This window comes from Mus caroli, unplaced genomic scaffold (genome assembly GCF_978045245.1).
Source record: "Mus caroli unplaced genomic scaffold, Mus_caroli_1 scaffold_10, whole genome shotgun sequence".
Lineage (NCBI taxonomy): Eukaryota > Metazoa > Chordata > Mammalia > Rodentia > Muridae > Mus > Mus caroli.
Genome location: NW_028227265.1, coordinates 118,140,813 through 118,166,469, shown reverse-complemented (window position 1 = coordinate 118,166,469; position 25,657 = coordinate 118,140,813). Strand labels below are relative to the sequence as shown.

Below are 25,657 nucleotides of genomic sequence, written 5' to 3'. Positions count from 1 at the left end.
AAACAGGGGACCCCACTGAGGGGTCTGATGCCCCAATGAAGGAATGAATGGTTTCATTGCAGTGTCTTAGAGGTCACCCCTCAAACACCACCTTCTCTCCTCTGAACCTCATGGGAAGAAGTTGAGTGGATTTAACATGAAGTCGAGTAATGTTTCTCGACTGTGGGTCATGACCCTTTGGGAGTCAAACAGCCTTTTCACAGAGGGATCATATCAGATATTTATCTTATGATTCCTAACAGTAGCACAATTACAGCTATGCGATAGCAACAAAATAATGTATGGGGGTCACCACCACACGAAAGACTGTATTAAAGGGTCCCAGCATTAGGAAGGTTGAGAACCATTGCATATTACCATTATAAAAATTGTCTAATTAGCCAGGAGATATGCTAAACTATACACGGACACTGAGTTGAGGTGTGCCTTTGACATCATAATGGGTTTGCCAAATGGGAAAAATATAACAAGAGGGGCCACTTCCCCAAAGCCATCTGGTATACTCATTCACTCTGATTCTCCCTTTGTTTAACTGCCCACCCTGCTCCAACCACTTCACAAGGACTCGGGGCTCTGTTAATGTCATCTGAGGGTATAGTCCCCAATGCCCATGCTCCACCTTCATTATCGGCCTGACTGCTGCCTGGAAAGGTATGCTGTGTACTCTAGGCATCAACCAACATACAACAGGGAAATCCAGAGGCAAGGTTATCATTTGTAAGGGTAAGTCTTTGATCTTTAATTAAAACACACAACCTCCTTTCATCCCCTTCAAAAGCTCTTCTCCTAACAGCCAATGTTACATTGGGTTCACTGCTACAAAAAGGAAGCATTGTCATCCTGGCTGTGTATAATCAAGACAAGAACTGTCAATGCCTGCCTCAGCGATGGATACAGTGTAGTCTCGTATGAAGTGCCAGGCTGTTAAAGCCACAGGATGCTGGGGCCCTACTGTGCATTGGCTGAATTCCATGGCCAATCTTCCACGAAAATCCACTTGCAATCAAAGCTGAATGTTGCAGATCTAAGGCTATCTATCATATTCAGGACCATGGACTTCTTAGTCAGAGTCATGAGCCAACCTCTGGACCTAATTTCAAGGCACTAAATTCCCTACTGCTGTTCCTGAACATGGGAACCAAACACACTGACTATGTTCCAAGCTGTGCTAGAGGGGCTACGTTCCAAACAGCTGCAAGTAGAGAGCGGTGGGGAGTCACCCAGAGTCTAACAGCCTTGGAAGCACACAGCTAAGGGGCACACAGAGCTAATGTTGGGGTCTAGGCGGATGAACATGAGCAGTGACAGAGGCAGCTCCAGGTCCCTTAAAGGGTACTGATAAACTGGGGAGACATAACAGGACACAGTGTGCAGGCTGAGTCACACCCACGTGGGCACGGATCCCTCTTAGTGGCTTCCCTGTGGCAAACTGCGAATGTGTCCTGGGATTCCGACAGTTCTTATAAAATCCTTTTAAAATTCTATCCAAAAAAAAAAGGACAAAAGTAGGTGACTGTGAGAATCAACGCTGATTCTCACGATCGGGGAGCCAGGGGATGATTCATGCGCAGTGTGAGGAAATGGGAAATAGGAACATCTGGAAAAAAATCTTGGCATGACAAGACAGCAGCTACACATGGAAAAGGACGAGTGTGTGCTGGCCCATATCACCCACCAAACGGGAAGAGAACATCCCCAGAGTCTACAGACAAACATGCATGGCCCAGAGAGCTGGAGCCAGACACAACCGAGCCCTGGAGCCCTGCCTTCTCCGAAATGCAGTACCATTTCCTACAGAACACCCTGCAGTGAGACCTGACTAAGGACTGTTGGCAAGGAACGGGGGTGGGGTAGCCTGGGCAGAACTTGGAAGGAAATGCACTACAGGAAGAGCAGTTAGCTTCAGAACACTGAGTGTTTGGGAAAGCTGGGACATCGGGTCCAGGAGTTGGGTTCTTGTGGAAGTCACGGGGTGATGATTTTGGAAATGAGCAACAGAATAAGAGGTGGGCTAGAGGTGGGCGGTTAATGCTTCCAGAAAGGCCTCCCAAACACAGCTCATACCTCCTCCAGCAGAAAGGACAAAGCCCACCCCAGCTCTGCAGTGACTGACAGTCTGCCTGACATCTCTCAGTCCTGGGAGCTGCCGATTGGTCACTTGGTGTCCACCTCTGTCGGAATGGAGGAGTTCAGCAGGGAGTGAGGCTGGTCTGCAGTCTATGAACCTGCCGCAAGTTGAAGCCAGCAAGCAAATGTCCCTCATATTTATCTCAACTCTGAAAAATACTGGCCCTGCTGACCTGTCAGGAGGGAGCATTTAGCTTCCTAAGTGGGACTTGGGGTTCCACACTAGCTCAGAGTAATGATTCTCTGAGCAACTAGTGTGAGTGGCTTGATGAAAGCCACTCCCTGTGAGATGGAGGAACCCACAAGAGCAGCAAACAAAAGCACCTGCCTACTGCTGCCAAGTGTGAGGTGTGGGAAGCACGCGCTGTGCCACGCCCAGATCTTCTCTTTAAACACACTCCATTCTCCTAATCAAAACTCTCTGAAGTATCTCCTCAGAGAAAGTATTTAATAAACCTACTTATTCTTATGAATAACCTGCTGCTCGTTCAAATCCGCTAACTGGCTCAAAGTCTCAAAGAATCTTCGCAAGACTACATTCAGCGGCTACAGAAAAGAATGCATTTCCTGGGAAGAAATAGGCTATCCCCTAACGTTTAAATAATATACTTGGTGTAGCTTAATTTATGGAAAACAAATTTACAATATTCTAGTACTCATAAAAATATAATCTTGTCCTGCCATCCTTAAGGATCCTAGTGTATCCAATCAATGACAAGGAAGAGAGAGCCACTAACCCATATGCTAAGCAGAACATATAGAAATGCCATGCTCATACACTTGGATTTCACAATAAAATCATGACTAAAGTGTTTCCTATTTTTAAAAAAATCAACAAAATGAATGCATTTGTAAATTTGAAGATTACAAAGATCCCAAAAAAAGTACAATCCTTGCCTTGGGAGAGAATGTCACCTCAGACCTAATGATGACTAAGAAAGCAGTCTATGTTTGTGATGCAGAGAGGGTAAAGTCCTGCATCTTAAAAGTGATGTTATGGCCTCAGGCATCTTTAGTGATCATCACAGCATAGCCCAAAAATGACTAGAATGTAAGCCGAGACGCTCTCAGAATCAGAGAATTTCCGGTTCTGAGACAGGAGGCATGGCCCTGCAGGGATGAGGGACAGGCAGTGTAAAGCAGTCGCTAGATTTGAAAGGCTGGAAAATTCCACCTCTCTTCTTAGGATCGGCTGTGATGAGCAAGCACTCCTTGTGGATAGGGCTTTGCTCCTACTCATTATGTCTTTGACACGGGATATAACGCTACACTCTGAGCAACTAGAAAAGGTGCGAGCAAACACAAGTCAACTAATCACACTCCCATAGACAGACAGGCAAGCCCACCCGAGCTCTAAGGAGCCTGCAGAATGTATAGGGACAGAGACAGCACCTCTTCCACATGGGGTGGGAGAAGCTAGTGTCTAAGACTTGGGTCCTGACTACATATTTCATAAGGCCACATATTTGATAAGGCTACAACAAACCAAGGAGGTACTGTGCCCAGTAAGCAATGAGGGCTCACTGACTTTTAACCAGAGCTATGCATTTCCTTGAAGGTCACCTGGTGCCAGCGTTTCCTACGGGAATTCTCACTGAGAGGGAGGTGGGGCTCTGCATCTCTTAGTAACCGCTAACCTGATTCCCTTGATGGAAGGAACAGGCCCAAGACTGACCTGATGCTATTAATCTAGGTAGGGTTCTCACAACCTCTCTCAGGGGGGAAGGATTCGAACAAAGGGCTCACCTGTCCAGCTCCCTGTCACAGCATGAGTCCCTGTGGTCCATTTGCTAACAGGCTGACAGCCTCATTGACTCTCTGAAAACAAGATCTGGAAGGGCTGCCCACAATCCTAGGGGAACAGGCTGAGTTCTTTGGGAATCCTCCAGACATGGTTCTGACCACTATTGGTTTAGGGGGCAGCATTGATCTTGTAAATGTTCCACAACCTGACATTATGAATGAAACTAAGCAGGGCTCCGACAGCAGCTGCTAAGAGTGGGTGAATCCAGTCGTTCTCCATTCTCTACTCCAAGACAGATTTAGCTATATTAAGAACATCTCTATTCATCACAATAGAGCAATGTGCTTCCCAAACTGAGTGTGTAGAGACCAGGGAGGCTTCAAGACATTCCTCAATGCACACGAACCCCCGGGGGTTGGGGGGGAATCACACTCAAAATGGAGAGTCCAATTATAGAATCCCCACTAGCTGTTTTCTTCCATGGCAAAATAAGCGTCATAGTAACATGTTTTTAAAAGTGCTCATCACCATATGCGAGCTGATGTAGACACAGAAGACCAAGCTCCCACCTTTTCTTTTTCACTCTGACACACCTAAGCCTAGCTCTAGTGTCTGTGAGCAACAGTTGTTGTCTGTGTGAAGATATCTGTTAAGTCGAACAGGGGATCTGGGTAAGTGTTAAAGATCTACGGGGGCTCAACAGCTGGTCAGGCCACAAGCCAGTCATCTACCCCGAAGGGGAAAAGCCCTGTTGTGCATGCTTGCTTCTAACGCTACACCAAATGCTTCCCAGATTTTCAAGCTAGAAGCGGAAGAATCACTTCCAGACCGGCTCTATCTCCAACCCTTTCAGATCTGATACCACATGCGAGTTAGACAGAGAGACAGCAGTGTGAGGGAGCACTCTATGCGATGGATGACGTTATCTCTGTGGTACAAACCAAGCGTGTGGAGAGAGGTCATGAATCACGGGCAGTGTAATGAGTAGCGACAGGGTAATGTGTTTCCTCCCACATCTTTGGCAAGGGTCTGGGTAACCGCTGGATTAAAGCGTTCTATGAAGATTCGAGATACCCACATGTCTTAATTAATATTCTCTGTGCACCCAGGACTGCAGGAAGGCCCTTTGCTTGACTCACTGAGCTTTGCAGAAAAACTAAGCTTTGCTATTATAGTGTTCATCAACAGGACATGGGCAGTTTCCAGTGATGAATGAATATAAATTAACATGTTTTCCCACATATGTGTGGACACCAGATTCTAACCTATCTCCAAATAGGTCTGGTGTAAGAACATGGGGTGGCCCTAATCCTACTTCACTCGGGAAGCTGTCCTATTATGCTCCACGCCAGTTGTAGTTTTATACAAATGAGAACTGGCGTGGCCAAGTGATTAGAAAGACCTCTTAAACAAGCCCCATTCCAGCAATGCACAAATGCTTAACTTTCATGCATAAAGCAGATGTCAGGGGCTGGCTGCCTTTATCAACCCAAGGGCTAGTAGAGAGAATCCTTATCAAGCAAAAACATCCAGGCCCTAATCAAGCACTCAAGCCCTACCAGTTTAAGATAACACAGATCTACCCGGAAGACACAAAGCCATCATATGCAAGGCCAAATCAGTTACCTAATTTGAGTATAAAAGGGTCTTCCAGGCAGTGGGGACAATAGGAACTCAGGGTGATCATTGAAAGTCAAAGGACATGTATGGGGCTTGTTTAAAAGGTCTTTCTAATCACTTGGCCACGCCAGTTCTCATTTGTATAAAACTACAACAGGTGTGGAGCATAATAGGACAGCTTCCCGAGTGAAGTAGGACTGTATAGATTGCTTGATGACAGCATTCAGATTTACCTGCAGCTCAAGAGTGTGGCACAGAACAAAGCCATGTGGTAATCTACCCCAGATCCTCCAGTGTCCAGGGAAGGGACTGGGCACTGGAACACTCACTGTCCTTGTCCCTTGGGGACCTTGGAGAGCTTGCACCAGAATCTGATCACAACCTTTCTCCAGCTGTGACATTCTTTGCCACTTAGGTGGCTGTTACTCTCTCTGAGCTGCGTGCTGACCCCATCCTATTTCTAAGGACGACAAACCCCAACTGAATTTAATGTGTGGACATTTTAAATTTTTAAGAAAATAAATAAATAAAAAGGTCCTTGGGAGTTGACGACATTTGTGTGTTGTTTAGGACTCCTGGCTTCAAATACCAGACTTCCATAGTGTGGCCTGAGGGATGATGGGAAAGGAACATTTGGGGCAGATATAATCAAGCCACATTATATGCATGTATGAAATTGTCAAATAACAAAATTATATTTAAAAAAATAAAAGGAGAGTTTGGCCCACCAAGAAGCAAGAAAAATATCTTTTCCTGGATCCACAATTCTTAAATAAGCAGGAACTGAGCTTGTTTAGAGAGTTGTCGTTTTAAATTTGAGAAACAAGTGTTTATATATACATATACATATATACATATACATATACATATGTATATATATATATAATATCTAGGCAATTAGGTAAACGGTGAAATTTTGTTTTAAAAATATTAATTTGAACATAAGGCCTTCAAAGCATATAGGAACTTTTTTTTTCTTTTAAAAACACACTGAATCTGGTGCTTATTCGTCAATTCCAAAAAGTGCCATTGAGTCAAAAACTGGTGCAGCAGCTGCCCACTTGCTCGGCTACAGTCAACATGAAGAAACTATCCAGACATTCCACGCTGAACGCCACTGATTACAGCGATCCCTGGAGAGCTCCTGTTGCAGTGATAAGCACGCTCAGAACACTGTTCAACACTTAGCTTCCCTTGGGCTGCTCTGGGGAAATTGTTAAAACAGGAAGGAAGTTGACCCCAGCTGCTGATAATACAGTTAAGCTCAGGATCTAGGGGAAGGGGCAGCATGCAGACAGGATTATAAAGTGTGTGCTCTTACCTTTTGTCCCTTCACGCCATGACAGTCACATTTTCCACAGCCAGAGCCACCACAATCGCCCTGAAAGAAGAAAGAAAGAAAGTTTAAACAGGAGATCCATTTCAAAGTATTGTCAAGATTCGAACTGATAGCCAGTGAGATGGGTCTGTGGATAAAGGCACTGGCCATCAACCCCAAGGACCCACGTGATGGAGGGAGAAAACCCACCCTGGCCAGCTGTCCTCTGACTGACACGTGTGTCAAGGCACAGGTACACACACCTTGACCCATAATAAATAAATGAATGTAATGTCTAAAAGGATTTGAATTATGCCATCAGCATCTTCCTCCAGTTACGAGACAAGTCCCCCCTAGCGCCACTTGCAAGGTCCCACAGAACCTGGATATGAATAACATTGAGTTACTCTTTGTAGAAAAATCCCTGGGTCCTAGGGTTCAAGGCCTTGGACTCAGTGATACAATGATACATGTTACAAAGCTGGCTGTCCTTTGTCTGTTGGAAACAGACTCACCTAGGGATTATGTGAACAGTGTTGCAAGGCAAACAATAGGCTCAACTCTGATGTAAGGGTTTCACACCTAAGTTCATAAGAGAACCAGGGCTCCATGCAATGGGCTATGCTTGTGTTTCCAAGGTCTTAAAACTTTGCAAAAGACTAGAGAAAGAATCCAGGAGGAGCTGACTTTTATGCTCAAGTGTTTACATTAAATGAAAGCTTAGATATTCATCTAAAGAAAGCTATTACAAACTGCATTTGCTGTCTGCTAACAGACATCAGCAAGAGCTGTAGAGGAACTTCTTCAAACGCACAGTGAGAGCCTAGCAACTGTCACGTGCAAAAAGCATCTCAGCCTCTCAGGTACAGACACAAAATGGAGAGGTTTAACACAACATGCTAAGACAAGATTGAAATCTGGACCCAACCCAGCTTCCGGTACGTAAAGTGGCCAAGAGGAGAAAAAACAAGCACAGAATGAGACACACACACCACACTTTGCAAAGCGCTTGGCAGAATCCAAGTTTTAAACTGTCATAGACGGCGATGTGGTGTTAAAAGGGAGGAGAGGACTCAGGGTGAACTATTTAGCAAGCTTTATTAGAGGCGCAGTGTCAGCTCGGAAATAAAATTCAGACCCATAGTCTGCTTCAGGTGGTAACGGTTCCTTCAAAATAAACGTGTGCTAATAATGGTCCCTGACTCACGAGGAGCCTGTATTTTTAACAGCATCCTCCAAGCAGCATCACCATGGAGATCCTCTGCCCAAAACAACCCCATCTGGAGACACTTATTTTATATTAGAGCCCAACAAGTGCCTCCAGGACGGTGAGCTGTTCTTAATTTTATATTTTGTAGATGGGGACACTTGACAGCTAGCCAAGTAAAGCCCAGTGGTCAGATCTGTTCCTCTCTCTGACTCACAACCCAGACATTTCAGCCTGCATTTCAGTCCTCCTGACATTTCAAATGTCAGGCGCCTCCCTGTGCTCTGCCTGCTTCTGAATGTGAGTTCCAGTCACCACCAGGGCCAAAGTCTTTAGCCTGAGCTGAAGAAGGACCTTCTAGAACACACAGAGAAAAACTCCGAGGGACCTCAGCAGACTTAAGCTGACTTAACTGTCCCCACCTCTGACTACCTGGACCCCATGAAATGTTGATAACATGAGATACCCTTTGCCTTTAACCACAACCTGAGCTTGCCACGAAGCTGATTCAGGCTGTTTTATCAAAAGTACCTGGGTAGGAACGCCCACACTGAGAAAGGAGGTTACTAATTAATAACTAGTGGCATGTCTACCCATTGCTGAGTCTGTCTCCGCTATGGAGTCGTGAACACCAGAAGGTAGGTAAGTGCAAATCCCCCAGGTGGCAGGCCATCCTCCTCCTTGGTGTCTGCCATAAACCTGCTGCTTTGAAGCCAGGGCAGTCTAGCCCACTTGTTAGCTTGCACAGGACAGGGCCTCGCCCTTCCCCCATTGATTTCAGTCAGAGAAACTAGTCCAACAAGAGACTCCAGGAGCTGCAGGGTCTGTGTGAGAAATGGCTCCCAATCACCCACATTTAGCAGAGACTCAACAACAGCCTCAGGTTGCCAGATTTCCTCTGTGAAAGCCAAGGGAAGCTCCTCAGCTAAAGACTGCTGTACAGCGAGGCTGGGATTTTCTGTCTGAGGCGTCTGCCATCTAGGAAGCTCAATTTCAGTCACCTGCAGGAAGCCTTCTGACCAATTTCCCAGAGTTGTTCCTATGTCTCAGGGGATTCTATAAGCACAGTCGACACCGCAATCCCCATCCTGGGCAGAGACAGTGAAGCCCAAGGCCTACAATACAGAAGGCCGGAGGGGTGGGTTACTAGTAGGCACCTTGCCTGGGACATACTCCAGGTCTTAAGAAACCCTTGACAGAATCCAGAACCAAAGAGATAGAGAGCCCCCTCCTCCTGCAGCCTAGACACAAAAATGTCTAATCCTAGAGCCAACAGGTATATCTTTATTGACGAAGGAAATCTTTTTCATTTTTTAGGCAAGCAGGAAATCTTATTACCAAGTGCTAGTCTCCAGAAAGCAATTCAGAAGAGTTGACTATTCAAATAGCATATAAATTATGATTTGCTTTTTCTGAAAGGTAAAAAAAAAAGCAGAAAAATGTTTGGAGGCAGGAAGTGGAGACAGGGTCTTGTTATATAAGTCAGGCTGGCCTAGAACTCTAAATACTCTGCTCAGCCTTCCTGGTGCTGGCCTTACAGGAAAAAGACCACCAACCTGACCGAGAGAAGCATTGGAGGCCACGCATCCTGTGTCCTATTCTGGTTGGCCTTGAATCTTCTGTAAATGACTTGATTGGAAACAAACATCATGTTTTAGAAAAACAGCCACAGATTGTGTGATGTGTTCACTTTGTTAAGTAGGATTAAGGCTGAAATGTCTCTATTTGGATCCCTCATGATTTCCATTTTTATAAAGTGGCCCTTGCTGGATTTCTCCCCAACACAAGGGCTTGTTCTGCTGTAGTCCAGGGCACAGAGGTAAAACCATCAGAGCTAAGACCCTGAGACCCTGTCCAGTCAGGTCTGACATTTACATCTGAAATAACTAATTAAAACACCAGTCTTTGTTCACAGTTGTTTCCGCACATGGTGTCGTGCTAGGACTTTATGGCTTGCATAGGTTTGAGGTTAAGTTGGAGACTTCACATGAGAAGAATTGTGTCACAAACATCATGACTTCCTGAGGCCCCTCAGCAAAATGGAAAGATGTATGCCATTGGTGAACCCAGTGGTGCCCCCTTGGCTCCGGATCTGAAGGACTTTACAAGGCCTGCTCATTCTTCTCCTTGTCTGGAGCACACTGGGCCACGCCCACCAGCTCCCAACCCCATCTGTTTCAGATTCTAGAACGGGAGGAACTGGAACATTCTGTGAATTGCACAGTCCCTTCCCCTCCTAGGGTCAATTGGATTAGCTAAGTCTTGTTCTTGGTTCCCATGAGATTCAGGCAAGAGGAAGTGGGTCAGGAACGCTGCCCACTTGGGGCCCTGGAATGTGGCCTCGTAACCTCAAAGGACAAGCCATATGAGACTTAGTCTCTCTCACAGAAGTCGACCATCCACAGACTAGAGAGTGGAGAACCCAACTACACAGGGGAAGGCACCACAGAGGGCTTTCAAGCTCAAAACAAAAAAAAAAAACAATTACGTTTCCAGAACTGGAGGGATCTGAATGAAAACCACGTCTCTTCTGAAAGTCCTGTTCGCCACTCCCCGCTCGACCCATCATGCAGTCAGAAATGGGAGCATGAAAAGATCTCTACGTGGAAGCAGGCAGGAAAGCAAAACACACTCCCCAAGTCCTGTGTTGTGGTTTGAATGTCCTCTCCCTTGGGCTCAGGTATTTGAATACATGGTCTCCAGTTGGTGACGCTGTGTTGGTAGGGCATGGAGCCTTTAGGCGTCAGGGCCATAATGAAGAAAGTGGGTCACTGGGGTGGGTCATGAGGCTTGATAGCTCAGCTAAACTTCTTTCTCTGTATTTCTTGTTCCATCAAAATGTGAAGCAAAGTGCCCCACCTGCACGCCTCTGGCACTAAGAAGCCACCTGCTCCCATGCTTTCTCCATGGTGGATCATCTCTCAAAGTGTGAGCCAGGGTACACCCTTCTCTTTCAGTCGCTTCCTGTGGTATATTTGTTCATAGTAACAAGAGTGTAGCCAGTACTGCCTCCAGTCCCCTTTCAGACATGGGCACAGACAATGTTCCAATAGCTGAGGCCACATTAAACAGAAGCAGAAGGCACAATATTGAAGGAATGCAGAAGGCCCTAGGGAATAATCCCCAGATCAAATACCTTTTATATTCTCTATCTCTGCAAACCTCTCGGGACAGGTTAAAATGACCTGTGTTAGCAAACTCTCTCCCACACTCCCATCAAGGTTTCCAGAAAGTAGCCCCATCAGCCATGCTGGCATAAGTAAACTATGGTAGGTTGACAGCTTCACAGTGCACAGTGTTCCTGCCAAAGAAGGTAGGGGACATAGATAGAGGACAATGGCCTTCAGTGAGATGAAGACTCTTCCAGGTTGTCCCTGAACGGAAGACATCACCAGACGCCATGTGACAGACCAGTGACAAGATGCTTGCTGTGCCAGAGCACTGTGTGAGCGAGGCAGAGCACATGCCACCATGCAGAGGTGATCTACCCTACAGATTCCCTAACCATGACATGTGTGCTATCAGAGTCAGGCTTGGAAGGAGCACACAGGATGTCCTTGCATTTCTGACATTCCCTTGCTGCTGATGGGGATGGGCACCAAACATCCGCTTGAACAGTTTTTATGTGTTTCCCATCCCTCCAAATAGGGACATGTGGAGCTCTGCAAAGCCTCGACAGCTTATCTTTCAGATTTGTTTTCACATTTCCTATCCTGTGAAAAATGTCAAAATACTTTCCTAAGGGATGTCGCTAGTCCACTGCACTTCCTGTCATGGTACTTCCTCAGGGGTCTTCAGAATAACTACTTACCCAACCAAAGAAATATGTGAATGGGGAAGCATGCATTTCAGGGCTACAGGAGCAGAATTAAAAGTACACACCAATGAAGGAAGAATGGTGAGCAGCTCCTTCATGTGCTATGGGTGCTATGGTCAGGGGCTGCAACCCTGTACAAAACTGGAAATATCCATAGAATGTCTCCTCGACTATATAGAATTAGAAAGTTAACATAACTAAATAGAGATCATAATGTGGGGTCAAATATCACCGCCTAAATATAACTGCTTAAAAGATTAGGTTTGAGTCAGCTTTGATGGCACAGGCTTGTCGTACCAGTTAATTGGGAGGCTGAGGCAGAGGGATTCCACATTCAGAGTCCACGTGGGTCAACAGTGAGCACAAGATCAAGCTAAACAATTTAGGGAGACCCTGTCTCAAAATAAAAAGTAAGGGGGCAGGAGTATAGGCCACTGGTGGGCACTAAGCCTGTGTGAAGCTCAGAGCTCTCTGTCCCCAAAACAAACCAAAAACTGACTTTTGCACAGCATTTTTGAACTTCCCAAAATAAGCCTGGTTGATTTAAAGGTAAAAATATTGTCCCCGCAATCTAAGGGGCTCATACCCACCACCACCTACACTTATATCATTATTTCATAACTTTGTTTTGCTTTTTGCTTTTTTTTTTTTTTCTTAAAGACAGAAAGCACTCCCCAGGAGATGTGAAACCCTTCTTTATCTTCATTCAGCTGAGAGGAGAATTTAGTTCAGGAAAATATCATTTCTGTCTCTATTGATAATGGAATACAGACACAGAACAACCATTACTACCCTATAAACTTACAAAATAACTCTGCTCCAGTTTGAAAACAACTACAAGTGTTGATACATTCTTGGCAAAACATAAAATTAAAAATTAGCAAGCCAGTTGAAATCCTAATGTTCGGCTCCTCTCTCCTCCTTCTCTGCACCCCCAATAATATGACTAAGGCTTTGCCAGCACAATTCATGACCCATCTGCTTCTCATTTGAGACCAAGTTGCAGAACCCATGTGGGCTCCCACCAACACCACAGGCTGCGGAGGCGAGGAGGGTGTCGGCTTGGCTTCGAGTCGAACCAGCATGTGACCACACTTCTGGTCCTATTTTCCTCCCGTCATGCAACTCTGGTGACTCATTCTCATTGCTTTTCCTCCCTCCCACTGGATGGGGGCGGGCATCAAATGTTCTTGCTGGGGAAGAGGACACCCCAGAGGGAACACGTAATGAAGTCCAGTGCCTCGTCTCCAGAGTATTAAGTCTTTCTCCAGCTGCAGACAGATGAGGCTATAATTAGCTGTCATGTGACAGTGGCCATTGGACAGCAACATCCGTGATGAGTTGGTGAGCATGTATTCCCACAGGGACCCACGGTGGAGATGACCTAGAGAGATGGTTCCCGTGACTCTGAGTCACCAGCCAGGGACATCGAGGTGGGCTCAGCAAAGTCCCTACTTTCAGACAGAACTCATCCTTCACTACACTCCTCATGGCCGCCTACCTTCCGCATCCCTGCATGCTGTTCTCACTGGTCTATGAGGTTAGAACATTTCCTCTTCCCCTCCCAATATTATAGCCATTGACCTCGCAAAGACCATCAACACAAGTCAGGCCATGATGGTTTCCCAGTTGTCCTTGAGGAAAGACTAATTTTACACAGCCAGGCATGAAGAAGTGGAAGACAGCTATCTCCTCCATCTTGGAGATGACGACCAAGCTTGTTTCTGTCCTTTTCCTCCTTTCCCCCTCCTCTCAGTCCTCCTCTTTCCCTCCTCCCGAGTCCTATCTTCTTATCCTGCCTCAGCCTCTGAATTCAATCACCTACTGCCACTTCTTACATCTGACCCTCAGGTCAAATTCCACCATCTTTTCCACACTGTACCTTCAGAGAGGTCCCCAATGGGCTACGTGTGGAATCTGGGAGCTCTTGGGGAATTCCTGATGCCTTTCACTATCTCTCTGACCCAGAGCACTCTCTGTGCATTCCGACACTACAGGAACCATTCCAAGCACATGCTCTAGTTTAACTCTGCACCAAGCACATCATATACACCCTACCGATCTGTACAGAGTAAAGACTTCCCATCATCAGGGCCATCTTTCAACACCTTTCTCTCAGAGACCACAGATAGCAGCAACAGAGCAGAAGGGTTCTCTTCCCACACGATGTGAGTGCGCAGAAACAATGTATTATTTATCCTTCCACATTCCATTGGCTGAGCCTTTAAGGAGCCTTAGTTTGTAGCAAACTGAAAAGGGGGAAAGAAAGAAGCCTAAGTGACTAAGGAGATATTTCAGGAATGATTGACCCGAGGCTCAAAAGGAGGGATCCATGAAGCCAGTTGCTGGAGTACTCCACTGTCTTTCACTGAACAATTAAATATTTTAAACCACTGCTGATAGTGTGCCATTTTCTACTCTGGTGTAGACAGAGTGGAGGGGAAGCAAGAAAGAGAAAACAACAGAAGCTTTGGTACATCCTATTTCACCACAGATGATAAAGGGTTTCATCCTCTTATTCAGTAATTCTATTGTTAATTACTGTTTACACTGTCATCAAATCCATGTGACAATTTTTCATTCTGCTTGCCATACAGAGTGGTTCATGCTCTCCTCATTGTTAAGGCTTATTTAATTTATGATTACGTTTATCTACAGAAGGGAAAATACAGACTTTCATGCATGGAGTAATACTGATTCTGTTCTAATTCCCAAGTGTCATCCCAGTCCATCCTTCCAACCAGAAATCCAACAAGAGTCAGACCTACAAATGAGGATAGAGAGAGGAAAGCCACAAATTGTTCCCTGTTCTGTGGGAGACAGAGGACAGCAGTCCTCTCTCTCCTATCAAGAGGGAGGAGAAGAATGTGTTTGAAACTAATACTTCCAGGGTCAATCACTGCCTCGTAACACGGGAGCACTGAAAGGAAGGCAGAGGCTAATGTCGTTTGTGGATGACCATGTGTGGCCACAGGGCACCTGTATATGGCTCATGGAGATAGCAGGGTCACAGCTCCAAGCCAGAATCTAGGGTAGCAAATGAGAACATCCCAACAGGAAGAAGAAGTGTTACAAACCGTGTGGTCCATTCAGAGGCTGAGAACCTCAGAGAGGAATAGCCAGGAGCATATAGTAGTGGTGATCTGTGCATGTGGGGAGTCACACTACCATTCTGAGTGTCCTGCTCTGGGATGGAAAATCCTGGGGACAGCAGAGGGCTGCTCAAATCTCTTTATATACAAGCAGGTCTTGGTTCAGGATCTGTTACTTCCCAAACCCAGTGAGACTATGAAATGTCCTCGTGTGCAGCCATGGAGGCCTATCACCTTGCTTGTCTGGCATGGGACATGTTTTGGAGAACGAATCTAGATTAATCCCACCCAGAGAGGAGAATGTAAGAGAGATCCTTCTGCCAGGGCTCACCTTCAATCAGTTTTTCGATTTGGAAATGGAAAACTTTGCACCCTTTACATGTGACAACGGCTAAAATGAAATGCAGCCCTTGGAAACATCACCTGATTTGTGTCCTTAAAATTGTGCTTGAAAACTCAGACAAAATGTAAACAGAAAGCGCATGTAATAAGTGCAACCGGATCACCAACACGCACAGAGACAGTGGAACGCCGTCGGGGCATTTGATAAGCCGCAGGCGTTCCATCTGGACGACTTCTATGTGATGTGCCTACCGGGGACAAGCCAGCGTGAGCAGTGTGAAACGAAAACCCTCCTAAGTATATGGACAGTAATGGTTGGTACACCCCAACTGCTACTGTGTAGACCATAAATGGCACTTTCAAAAGAGCTACCTAAAACATTGCACATTTATGGTCAGACGAGAAAAAAAAAAAAAAAAAAAAAAACACGAGGGAAACCACAGCTGAGAAGCAACCGCCGTCTGTCAAAGCTGTGGTTTCTCTGTTGTGCTCCACGGTGACAGTGGCTCTGCGGTGGATGGTGCCTATGTGGTACCTGTAGGGCTTCCTCAGTCAGCTGCACAGTGAGGTCCTTGCCAGATCATACGTCCCTGGGGACCCCAGGACAGACTGCTCCTCCCAAGACATGAGAAACCCACACTGACTCTCAGTAGCACCCACCGGGACTGGCTTTCATTCGCCAACAGAATGCTATGTAACTATAGAACCCTGTTGTTGCATCTGAAAGCCTGTCATTTCCAAGGGAAGTTAAGAAAAATATTTACCAGAGCTAAATCATTCATAATTTATTATGAAAGTAAATATGAAATAGAATAGCTTTTCAGTCAAATGGCTCCAACTTTAAACTATAGTTTACCTGGAAACAGAGCTAAGCCCAGTTCCCTGGTCCTTAACTGGAGCCATTTAAAAAAAGAAAAACAAAAAAGAAAAAAGAAAAAGAAAACCACCTCTTCATTTATACCCCTCTCATTTATATCCTTAAATCACCAGGTTCTGCTGAGGTTTACTTTAGGAGATCGACAGAAATAAAAATATGCATGATGTCAAATGCAAAGCTTTTATTGCAGAACATATCAACATCTAGAAAGTTCTGTAGAACCTCTTCTACCACTGTGTGGTTAGTCAGCTTGAATCAAACAAATAGATCCTGCAAGCCACGATGCGATGGGCAGTTTCTCTAAAAATTACATTTAGATGATAAAATATACTTTGAATATTTTTTTGAAAAAACAATCTCTTTTCCCTTCTATGTCTTAAGCCTGGAGTTACTAGTCGATATATCTCGGGTAATAATTGTCTAGTTGTTCCAGCTTTTGGTATTACTCTGGTTGTACTAGAGGCTTAGCCATAGTTTTCAGTAACCAAGACAAAGAGCAAAGTCTCTTCACCCTGGGTGGGGTTGCACCTGTAGCCACTATGCTGTCCACAACCTGCCTGTAGATTCCCCGTGGACTCAGGTCAGGGACACTCCAGCAGACCCCACCCTTCTTCTGCAACCTTATCAGTATATTCTGTCCACTAAGGGCAGGCCCAGAACTGGGCACTGAAGGTCCCACATCCTAAAGTGTGCAGAGCTCTGGAGACAGGTGATGGTGAGGAGGCTGAGAAACTGGGAAGATAGCCAAAGCCAATGAGCTGCATTAAAAGTGACTCAAACAGTAAAGGTTTTGTAGTGTATATTTCGCTGCAATAACTAAAAATGGCAGAAGGTTTTTTTTTTTTCTTTTCTCAAATTCCCGGAACTTGTCTTAAGGTCTCAATGTTCTGCCAGCAAAGCTTACAGCTGGGGATTAGGAAAGTCATTTTCCTCCCTCCCCAAAGACACACACACATACACACACACACACACACACACACACACAGAGGACTGCTGGCTTAAGGCCCCTCCTACCCATCACATCCTGCTAGAGATGGGTGCCTTAGCCAGAGAGTTCGGCCAAAGGCATGGCTGTTGCATAATTTTGAATTCTCTAAAGAAAACTTTGGTTTTGCCTCCTTTTGCCCCCAGACTCAAGGACGTGTTGCCCTATCTTCTGCCCCAACCTTCCTAGTCCTCAGGTGTCCTCCCTAGATCACGTAGAGCCTTGTGTTCACAGGACAGAAGACACAAGCTGCCCAGTTTAAGTCACTTTGAAAGCAGAAGCCTGTTGCTGGTAACAACAACAGCAGCAACAAAAGTAGCAGCAACAACAACAACAATAAAAGATGTCTTAAACACTCCCAACACGCAGCAGGGTCATGAATCTGAACAGAGGCTCCTGGCATGCAGAGAGCATTTTCTGCGAACCACTTCCTGTGAGGTTTCTGGGAGAGTCCCCACCATGGCTGGTGGCTGGAGGAAAAGAAGCCAACATAGAGGCATCTGGGTGCCTGCCCAGACTTTAGCCCCTAACAGATCCTGCTTCATCTCCAGCAACTGTGCCTGTCATGTAACAGAAAAACCCAACTTTCTAAACAAAACCTCTGGGGCTTGCATGGAGGCAGGACCATGGAAGAAAGGTCATTTAGCTCCATACCGGGCAGATGGGCCTCCGTGGTCCAGCTGTGCAAAGGCAGGAAGCCAGAAAACACAGAATTCTGTTTAAAGAAATCCAAAGGCCCAGAGCACACAAGCCCTATCCTGTATCTAAGAGTCTGGACTCAGCACTCTGAGAACACAGGAGAGGAAGGAAAGGAAGAAGCAAGGTTCTCCTCAGTATCTCACCTGTGCTTTTGACACAGGTTCTCATGGAGCTGTCCAACCCACAGGAATTCCTGGGATTGCTAAGGTGCAGTTGGAGACACGGAGGTCCAGGGGTATCTCTGTATAGTCCAGGATGGGAGGCATTGAGAGCACCCTGCCTAATCCAAGGCCTCCGACTACATTCTCAGATGCTGCCTCTGCAAAAAGCACTCCTAACCGTTCACCTTCCCAGTAACCACCAGAAAAGCCAAAAGCCCTTTAAAGAATAAGCCACTGGAGAGAAGCAATTGGGCAAACCTATTCACGGCCACAATGGTTCAGAAACAAAAGGAAATCCCACAAGACCCTTGTACGTATGTGCATTAACTCTCGGGGATCCATGGCCTTCCTTGCACCTCCTCCCGTTCATTTTCTTACACAGTCTTTTAAGACAGGGTCCCACTCTGTAGCCCAAGCTGGCCAGGGAAGTCTCTATGCAACCTTGAATTCACTGCTAGCCTCCAGCCTCAGCCTCCCAGATGCTGAGATTACAGATGTGCACACACACACACACACACACACACACACACACACACACAGAGTCTCTTCCTCTGCTCTTAATTCTTGACTTTATTTAGACAAAATTACAAAGGTATTAACAACCTCAGTGGTGCCCTGCCTCCCACAGGCCTGCTCTTGTATGGGAGGAAAATGCAAGAGAAAAAAAAAAAATTAAAAAGTCTGAGCCGGGGGGGGGGGGGGGGGGGGGGGGGCGCCTCCATCCCCGGTGCACACTGCGGAAGGAAAGTCCAGACAATGCACTAGGGAAGCACACGCCTGCCAGCCTGCTGCGCTCATTATACCCCCGCCTGGAATTTCCAGGTCAAGGTCTATGGTTCCCACTGCCCTGATCCACTGCCCTTTCCAGATTCTCCTTTGTGATGCCCTTCCTGCCAAGGCTGAGTGACCGACTCAGTACTTTCCTGCCAGCCCGGCAGAGTCACCCAGCACATTACCTCTAAGGCGGGATCCTGGCACAGACCCCGGCGGACGTGGAGAGCAGGAGAGACGCTGGGGACTGGACTTTCCCTTTGAGAACCTGAACTTTGGTTGGATAAACCTAACTGCCCCCCCTCCACAGCAGTGATTCTAGTTACTGGACCCGGCGCACACACACCACAAGCATTCCTGGAAAACTTCCACACAGCAGAAATTGTGAAGATTAAACCAAGCACATATGTGTTCTCTTCCCACACCTAGAGAGGGTAAGCCACCCGCCATGGCAAAAGGTCTTCTTTTGTGAACATAAGGTGTTCTTGACCTCCAGGGATAATGTCATACCCCCAACCCAAGACTGTAAAATTAGAAATATGAGTCCAGAAAAGGGAAGATCACATGTGGCATGAGGGAAGGACCTCGAGGTTACTGAGGAAGGACCTGGTTCCATGTCAATCCAGGGCAAGAGAATCATGCGGGGAACCCCCATCACTTTGTTCCATTGCAGACACACCTGAGCAAGAAGAGCAAGCTCTGCATCTGGTCACAGGCAGGTGGGAGGTCTAGTTTCTCTTAGTGCACCTGAGTGCTGTGCTAGCTGCTGCTCAACCTATTAGGGTTATTTCATAAAATAAAGAAGGTCAAGTCATCCACATTATGGCCAAGGATAACCAAATTTCTAATTATTATAAATTTTTGAAATTTTTAAACAGTTAAATGCTTACTATTAAAAAAAAAAGTAGACCAGAAATGCTCCTCAGAGGCAATGCTCTGAAGAGTTGGGGACACCCTCATTCCTGTCACTCTTTGGCAGGCTCAGCAGTTGTATTCCCAGTTGTTCAGAACAGAGGAGGGCTCTACGGGTGCCGATGTCCAGACCTCCCCCAGCCCTGGCCAGGCCCTTGCAGTAGGTCTTCCAATCAGCTTACAGGAATGTGGGCTAGTTGGTTCTAAATTTAAAGTCTACCAGTACTGGTCCTTCATTTGGGGATGGGCAAACAGACAGATCACAAGAAAAGTAGCGAGCTTCACGCATCTCTGAGGCACAGGCCTTTTCCATCCCCCAGAGTCCCACCTACAGCCACTTCAGCAAAGGATGTCAGGTGTCATCCCATACACGATGCGTTCAACCTTCCGTGGTAGCCAAAGCTCCTCCCCTCCTCCTCCTCCCTCTCCTCCCCATTTCTTCCTTCCTTTCCTTCTTTACCCCAGCACTCAGAGGCTGACAAGGTCATCACCCTTCTGACCCAGTGAAGCAACAAGCCTGGAATCCCTGCATCCCCTGAGCCCCATGAGTCAGGGAACACAGCCTCTTGGCCTCGGCCATGTCCTGCTATGTACACTTTTCCCATCATCTCCCCTGTGTTTTAAATACTTGTCTTCCATTGCTGGGTAATCAGTGTGTGTGTTCCGATGCTGACCTAAGAATGCCCCCCAGAGCTCAGGAAAGTGCTGGGCTTCGGGGCATGGTCTCACTGACCCTGACCAGGACTGCTCAGAGATCTTCTGGTCGCTTTCTTAGATCTCATCTAGGTCCCTAATGCTTCAATTTAAATGTTACTATCCGAAAAGGAACAAAGCATCAGCTCACCTCCACTCAGCCAAGGGAGGTGAGAAGGTAGAAGAAAGCCACAGAAAGAGTACAAGAAGGAAGTCAGCTACAATTAAAAGCTGGCTTATTATCCATGTTTGGAGGCTATAATCCACCCCACATAAAGACAAAATCAGAAAAAGACCAAGAATCTATTCTCCATAATGAAACAGGAAAAGGTAAACCACGCCCTAAAAGGCAGAGAAGCCAGAGCAGCCCTAACTGAAGCTACGTGCAGTCCTGGCTCCTGTTCACACTCTGGCTTCCAGAGCCTTTAAAGTTCAGAGCCTTCAACACAGCAGAACTCACCTTTCTCCACACAGAAGTCCCACCCTAGGGCGGGTGAGACACTAGGCATCATCACCATGAGTCAGGGATCCTTGCAACGACAAGGACAACATCTTAACACAGTGACTACAGCCTTGCATCCCTGGCTTTCAGGAAGGACACTGCCTCCTTGTAAGCCCCATGCCCTTCAGCAGCCGTCCAGGGAATGTGAGGACTCATGTAGACTGTGTGTATCCCTGATGCACTTAGTAGGTCCAAAGCTGGGAGTTCAAGAACTGCTTGCAGAAGACAATGAGTCCCCAGGGACAACAGGACAATCTTTCATTACCATCTCAGCAAAAGCAGGCTTTATGCTCAGAGGAGTAGATGTTGAAGGAGCATGAGTTCCATTAGACTCCTCTGAGGATCACCCCAGACACTGCATGCCTGCTAGGATGACACTGGGGGCCTAGAAAGGCCTCTGGCTCAATCATTTGCAGGCATTGTCACTGATTAGCCCATGTGGCCACTTCGGGGAGAACAACATCCACAGGAATGGCCCCCAGTAATGAATGCTTCTAACAAGGTTATAGAAACAGTGGCCAGAAGGGCTGGCTGTACATGACCCAGAGAGTGAAGTCATGCGCCAGGGAAATTCGCCACACAGCAAGATTGCTACGGTGATAAAGAGCTGAAAGCTATTCCCCACCTCAGCAATTTTAGCAGTGCAGCCCGGGAATGAGCTGATGCCCTATAGCACCCACCCTGCACCATGGCTGGCAAGGCTGGGGCAGCTGCAGAGCCAACTTTCTCTGCACTGTGTGGAGAACAGATGTATCACAACAGGCCAGAAGAAGCTTGTGAGAAGCAAGGCATAGTGTCCAGCCATGGTTCAGACTGGCAGAAGGGTGACCCCAAGCCTGATTTGGGTGAGAAAATATTAACACTCAGTCAGCCAAAAGGGGGGCAGTCATAGGGCAGGCACAGGTACATAGCCCCAACGCAGAGTAGTCCCAGGCTAACCTCTGGCTGGTGGAGGACAAAGTGCCATAAAGGCCAGCTGATAAAAACAAGAAGTCAAGTGTACAATGGATATGTCATTGTTAAAACGATAATGTTTCTGAACTCAAAAGACATATCACAGTATATTAAAGAACATTTCACTTCAAGTCTACTGCTGACCAGCACAGGGGCCCACGGGGTTACCTCTGTAAACCTGCTCTCTCAGCGCTCAGCAGAATTCAGAATGTGTGGGGGGAGGGCCATCAAAGCAGCAAAATGTGAATGATTGACAGCTCAGTGGGAGGACACGGGAGCTTATTTTCATAATTTCTGAAACTTTTAAAGAAGATTACTGGTTTTTATTTAAAAGATCTTTCTAAAGGAAGATATAGAGATGCACACAGTGCCTCCTAATGTACGGGATCCCAGCACTCAGAAGACAGAGGACCATCAACGCAAGACTGGAGCCAACATTGGCTGCAGAGTGAGTTCAAGGCCTGTCTCAGAAAACAAACTACAAAAGAAATAAACCAGCAATCAAACAAAAACCAGCCAGATGGGTCTCATAAATATTAATTAATTAATTAATGTAAAGAAGCACTTGAAAATTGGGCAGGAATGTCAGGCATGAGAGGGCACTGGGCAGTGGAGTGACATCCTGCCCCGCTGCAGCAGCTGGAACGCAGGGGTGAGGCGAGCCTCTTTGAGCAGATAGAATTAGCTACAAAGGCCACTCCACTCTCAACCAGCACATTGGGTGCTGAGCAGAGCACAAACCGCACAATGTGCTGCTGCAGAGAGGATTTCCGGTCACCCAATGTGCTCTGTGCTTCCACGCCACCCGCCCGGGGCCATGGGAGGACCAAGTTCCATCCGAAGTCCAGAGAGAGCCCATGGAGTCTGGCACAAAAAGGCTGTCTAGGAGTGGAGCAGTCACCCTCGGAGTCTTGAGGGAAGGCAGAGGTAGAACTTGGTCAGGAGGCGTTAGCCAGGCCTGGAGATCTCTGGTTAGAACTCACAAGGAGGAATGTATCTCTTTTTTTCTTACATGCTGTGGGGATCAGAGCATCAGCCCACCTTCTGCAGGGCTAGGATATCGGAAAAACTGAGAAAGCTTTGAAGGCGTTTCTCTGCCCCCCACCCTACTGCTGGTTGCTGGCTCCCTCTGGTTATTCCTAGTTATCCATAAGCTCCCGAGCTCCCTGCCACCAAAACAGCCAGGGCCACACTGTGCAGGGGAAGGAGCACGCAGAGAGAGCATGGTTTCCAGCAGGATAGATCCCCAGCAGTTAAACAGCACGCGTGTGGAGGGGGGAGGGGAACGGGACGTACCCACACACCTATTCAGCACCCAAAGTTAGGTGGTGCATGCCATGGTGATGACAGCACTGAGCTTGGAAGCACCGCCTCCAGCTCACTGCAGATAACACACAACCCTGCCAACTTCATGGAGGAACACCAAATTTGGGGACCATCATGGGATGTTCTAAAGTAATTACACTATAAAAATTATGCATAGAGATTCCAAACATTTAACCAGAAGGGAAAAAATGCCTTCTGCACTTCCTCTGGAATGTAAGGCCTTAGCCCTTGCCTACACGGCAAAACATACACTTGCTGGATAGTCCAGGTTTGAAAGAGGCTGGAACCACATCACCCACCCCCCCCCATCAGGACTAGGAGCTGCTGTGACAGCTGAGTACACTGTGGACGGTGACACCATTCTGGCTCTCCAGCAAGCCAATGCAGAAGGAACAGCAACAACCATAGGAAACTTCATCCGAGCATGGCCCCTGACCATCCTGCAGTGTGCATTAAGAAGACCATAGCCACAGCTTCGTTCCTATTATTCTTTGCGTAAGAATGAAGCAAATTTCCTCTTTAAGGGTTCCAATCCTAGCAAGAGGAAGAAGAAATGCAATAACCCATTCAACTTGTCAGGTGGGAAAAGCAACAGGAAAAAGCATCAGCTACCATACCTCAGCCTCCTTTTCAGTAGAAGGAGACAGAGCTCTTAGAAGAAAGGCTGGTGTCAGGGTTGGTGGAGGATAAGAAAGGTATGTAGCTTCCTCCAGTACAAGAAAGAAAGGTATAAATAAATGACCTATAATTTGTGCAACAAAATATGACACATAAATTCACTTTTAATAAATGCATAATAAAATGAATATGCAAATAAAAGAGGCTAGTTCTTCCTTTTATGAGAAGTCAAATGCCAAGTGACAACTAAGGAGAGAAGAGTCACATCGGTGATGCTTGCTTCTGCAGGGGTCCTCAGTGAAGATTTCACCAGTAACAGTGTTTCTCCTGTGAAGAAAACAGTCTGCTTGTGTAGCCAACAAAGTATCTGTTAGCGACCAAAGAAAGCATGTGACTTTTCAATGGAGATCGGGAAGATGAACATTAACCAGAGATTATGTTCCTCACACCAGGAACCCCCAAAGGCACCCCACCCGAGTGAATGACATTTTATAATTTATTGAGTCACTCATCAAAACCATCAAGCTCACAAAAGACCCAAAAGGCAGAAGGCCTGCACCAGATTTGAGGGGACTACCCAGACGGGGAGATCGTTCACAGACCTGAGATGGGGAATGACATCGTTGTGAGCAGCAGTGGCATTTAGCAGTATTGGGGTCACAGCATCTTTAGAGGTTGCTTTCCTAGTTCTGACCACTGCTCTGTGCATTATGGGAATGTGACCCGTGGGGGATTTGGATGGACACCCATGACTACTCCGAAACTTTCTTGTAAGTCTGACATTATTTCATATTTTAAAACTTGAGAAATTGCCTTTTTTTTTTAATCCTGAAAGGAGCTACATTAGGAAAAAGACTTGAGCTTTAAGATGTCATCTGAGTAGTGGAAACAGACAAGAGAATTGTGTTTCCTTCTCTCTCCCAGAGAGCAAGACCAAGGATAGGAAGAGGATGTGAAGTTGGCCAGGCCCCTCCCTAAGCTCTCAGGTCAGAATGACCGATTGTTTGACATGACCCCATGTTCATCAGCCTGCACAGATGTGGGTCTTCTCTCTAGTGACGGTCACAGGAAGCCAGAGCCAGTTCCAGAAACTCATCCCACCAGGGAACACAATCATCAGACACACACAATGTTGTCACTGTGGCTTGAAACACTGGAGAGAGATGACATTTCTCTCCATTTCTCAACAGGCTGAAGCAACTATGAGCTCGAAGACATAGGAGCCATAAGTTTGGGACCTGGCCAGCTCAATTTTTTTACATAAAAAATGATCTATTATAATGATATTAATTACATATTTGCTTCCCTTACTCCACTCCCCAATAAACACAAAGTACTTCAGAGAAGATGGTCTTTTGCTCTCCGTGCTTTGGGTGGAAACTACAAAGGTCCTGCTGTCACGGACAGCAGTGACAGACATTAGCAATGCCATATAACCACCTATTACATCAGTACGGCATGTTATGGAGGGAAAGTCAGAATCTTCTCTGTTAAATGTAACTCAGATTTAAATCACAGAAAATGAAGGTGGTTTGGAAATGTGTCTCAACCTACATGCAATGTAGTGATACCACATCAAGGAGGTTTAAAGTTTGGTTAACTGAAGCAGCAATGGGCCTGTGCTGGGAGATCTGATTGTCTTCCAGAAGTGACTGACTCCCAGTCTCTTCCCACTGCTGAGCTGCCTTACTACTTAGTGAGGATGGAAGTATGTGGCAGAGATGAGCCTGGACTTGACTCTCTCCAAGAGTATCACCACAGGTACGTTGAAGGACAGTGGGAATCTCAAAAGACAAAAGTTACATCTGTGGCCCAAAGATCATGCAGCATAGAGGTATATGAGCTCTTGGGAGACTCTGCATTATCCAGGAAATGGAAGGAATGACCTCAAC

The 25,657-nt window shown here is 46.4% G+C and overlaps 1 protein-coding gene across 1 annotated transcript in view; it reads right to left on the bottom strand.

Annotated features, from left to right (window-relative positions):
• Positions 1–25,657, bottom strand: part of Col4a1 (collagen type IV alpha 1 chain) — a 115,094-nt gene that overhangs the window by 63,351 nt on the left and 26,086 nt on the right. Inside the window, exon 2 of the mRNA XM_021169414.3 lies at positions 6,813–6,872. Coding sequence (XP_021025073.1) covers positions 6,813–6,872 — 60 coding nt within the window. The remainder of the gene's footprint in view (positions 1–6,812; positions 6,873–25,657) is intronic.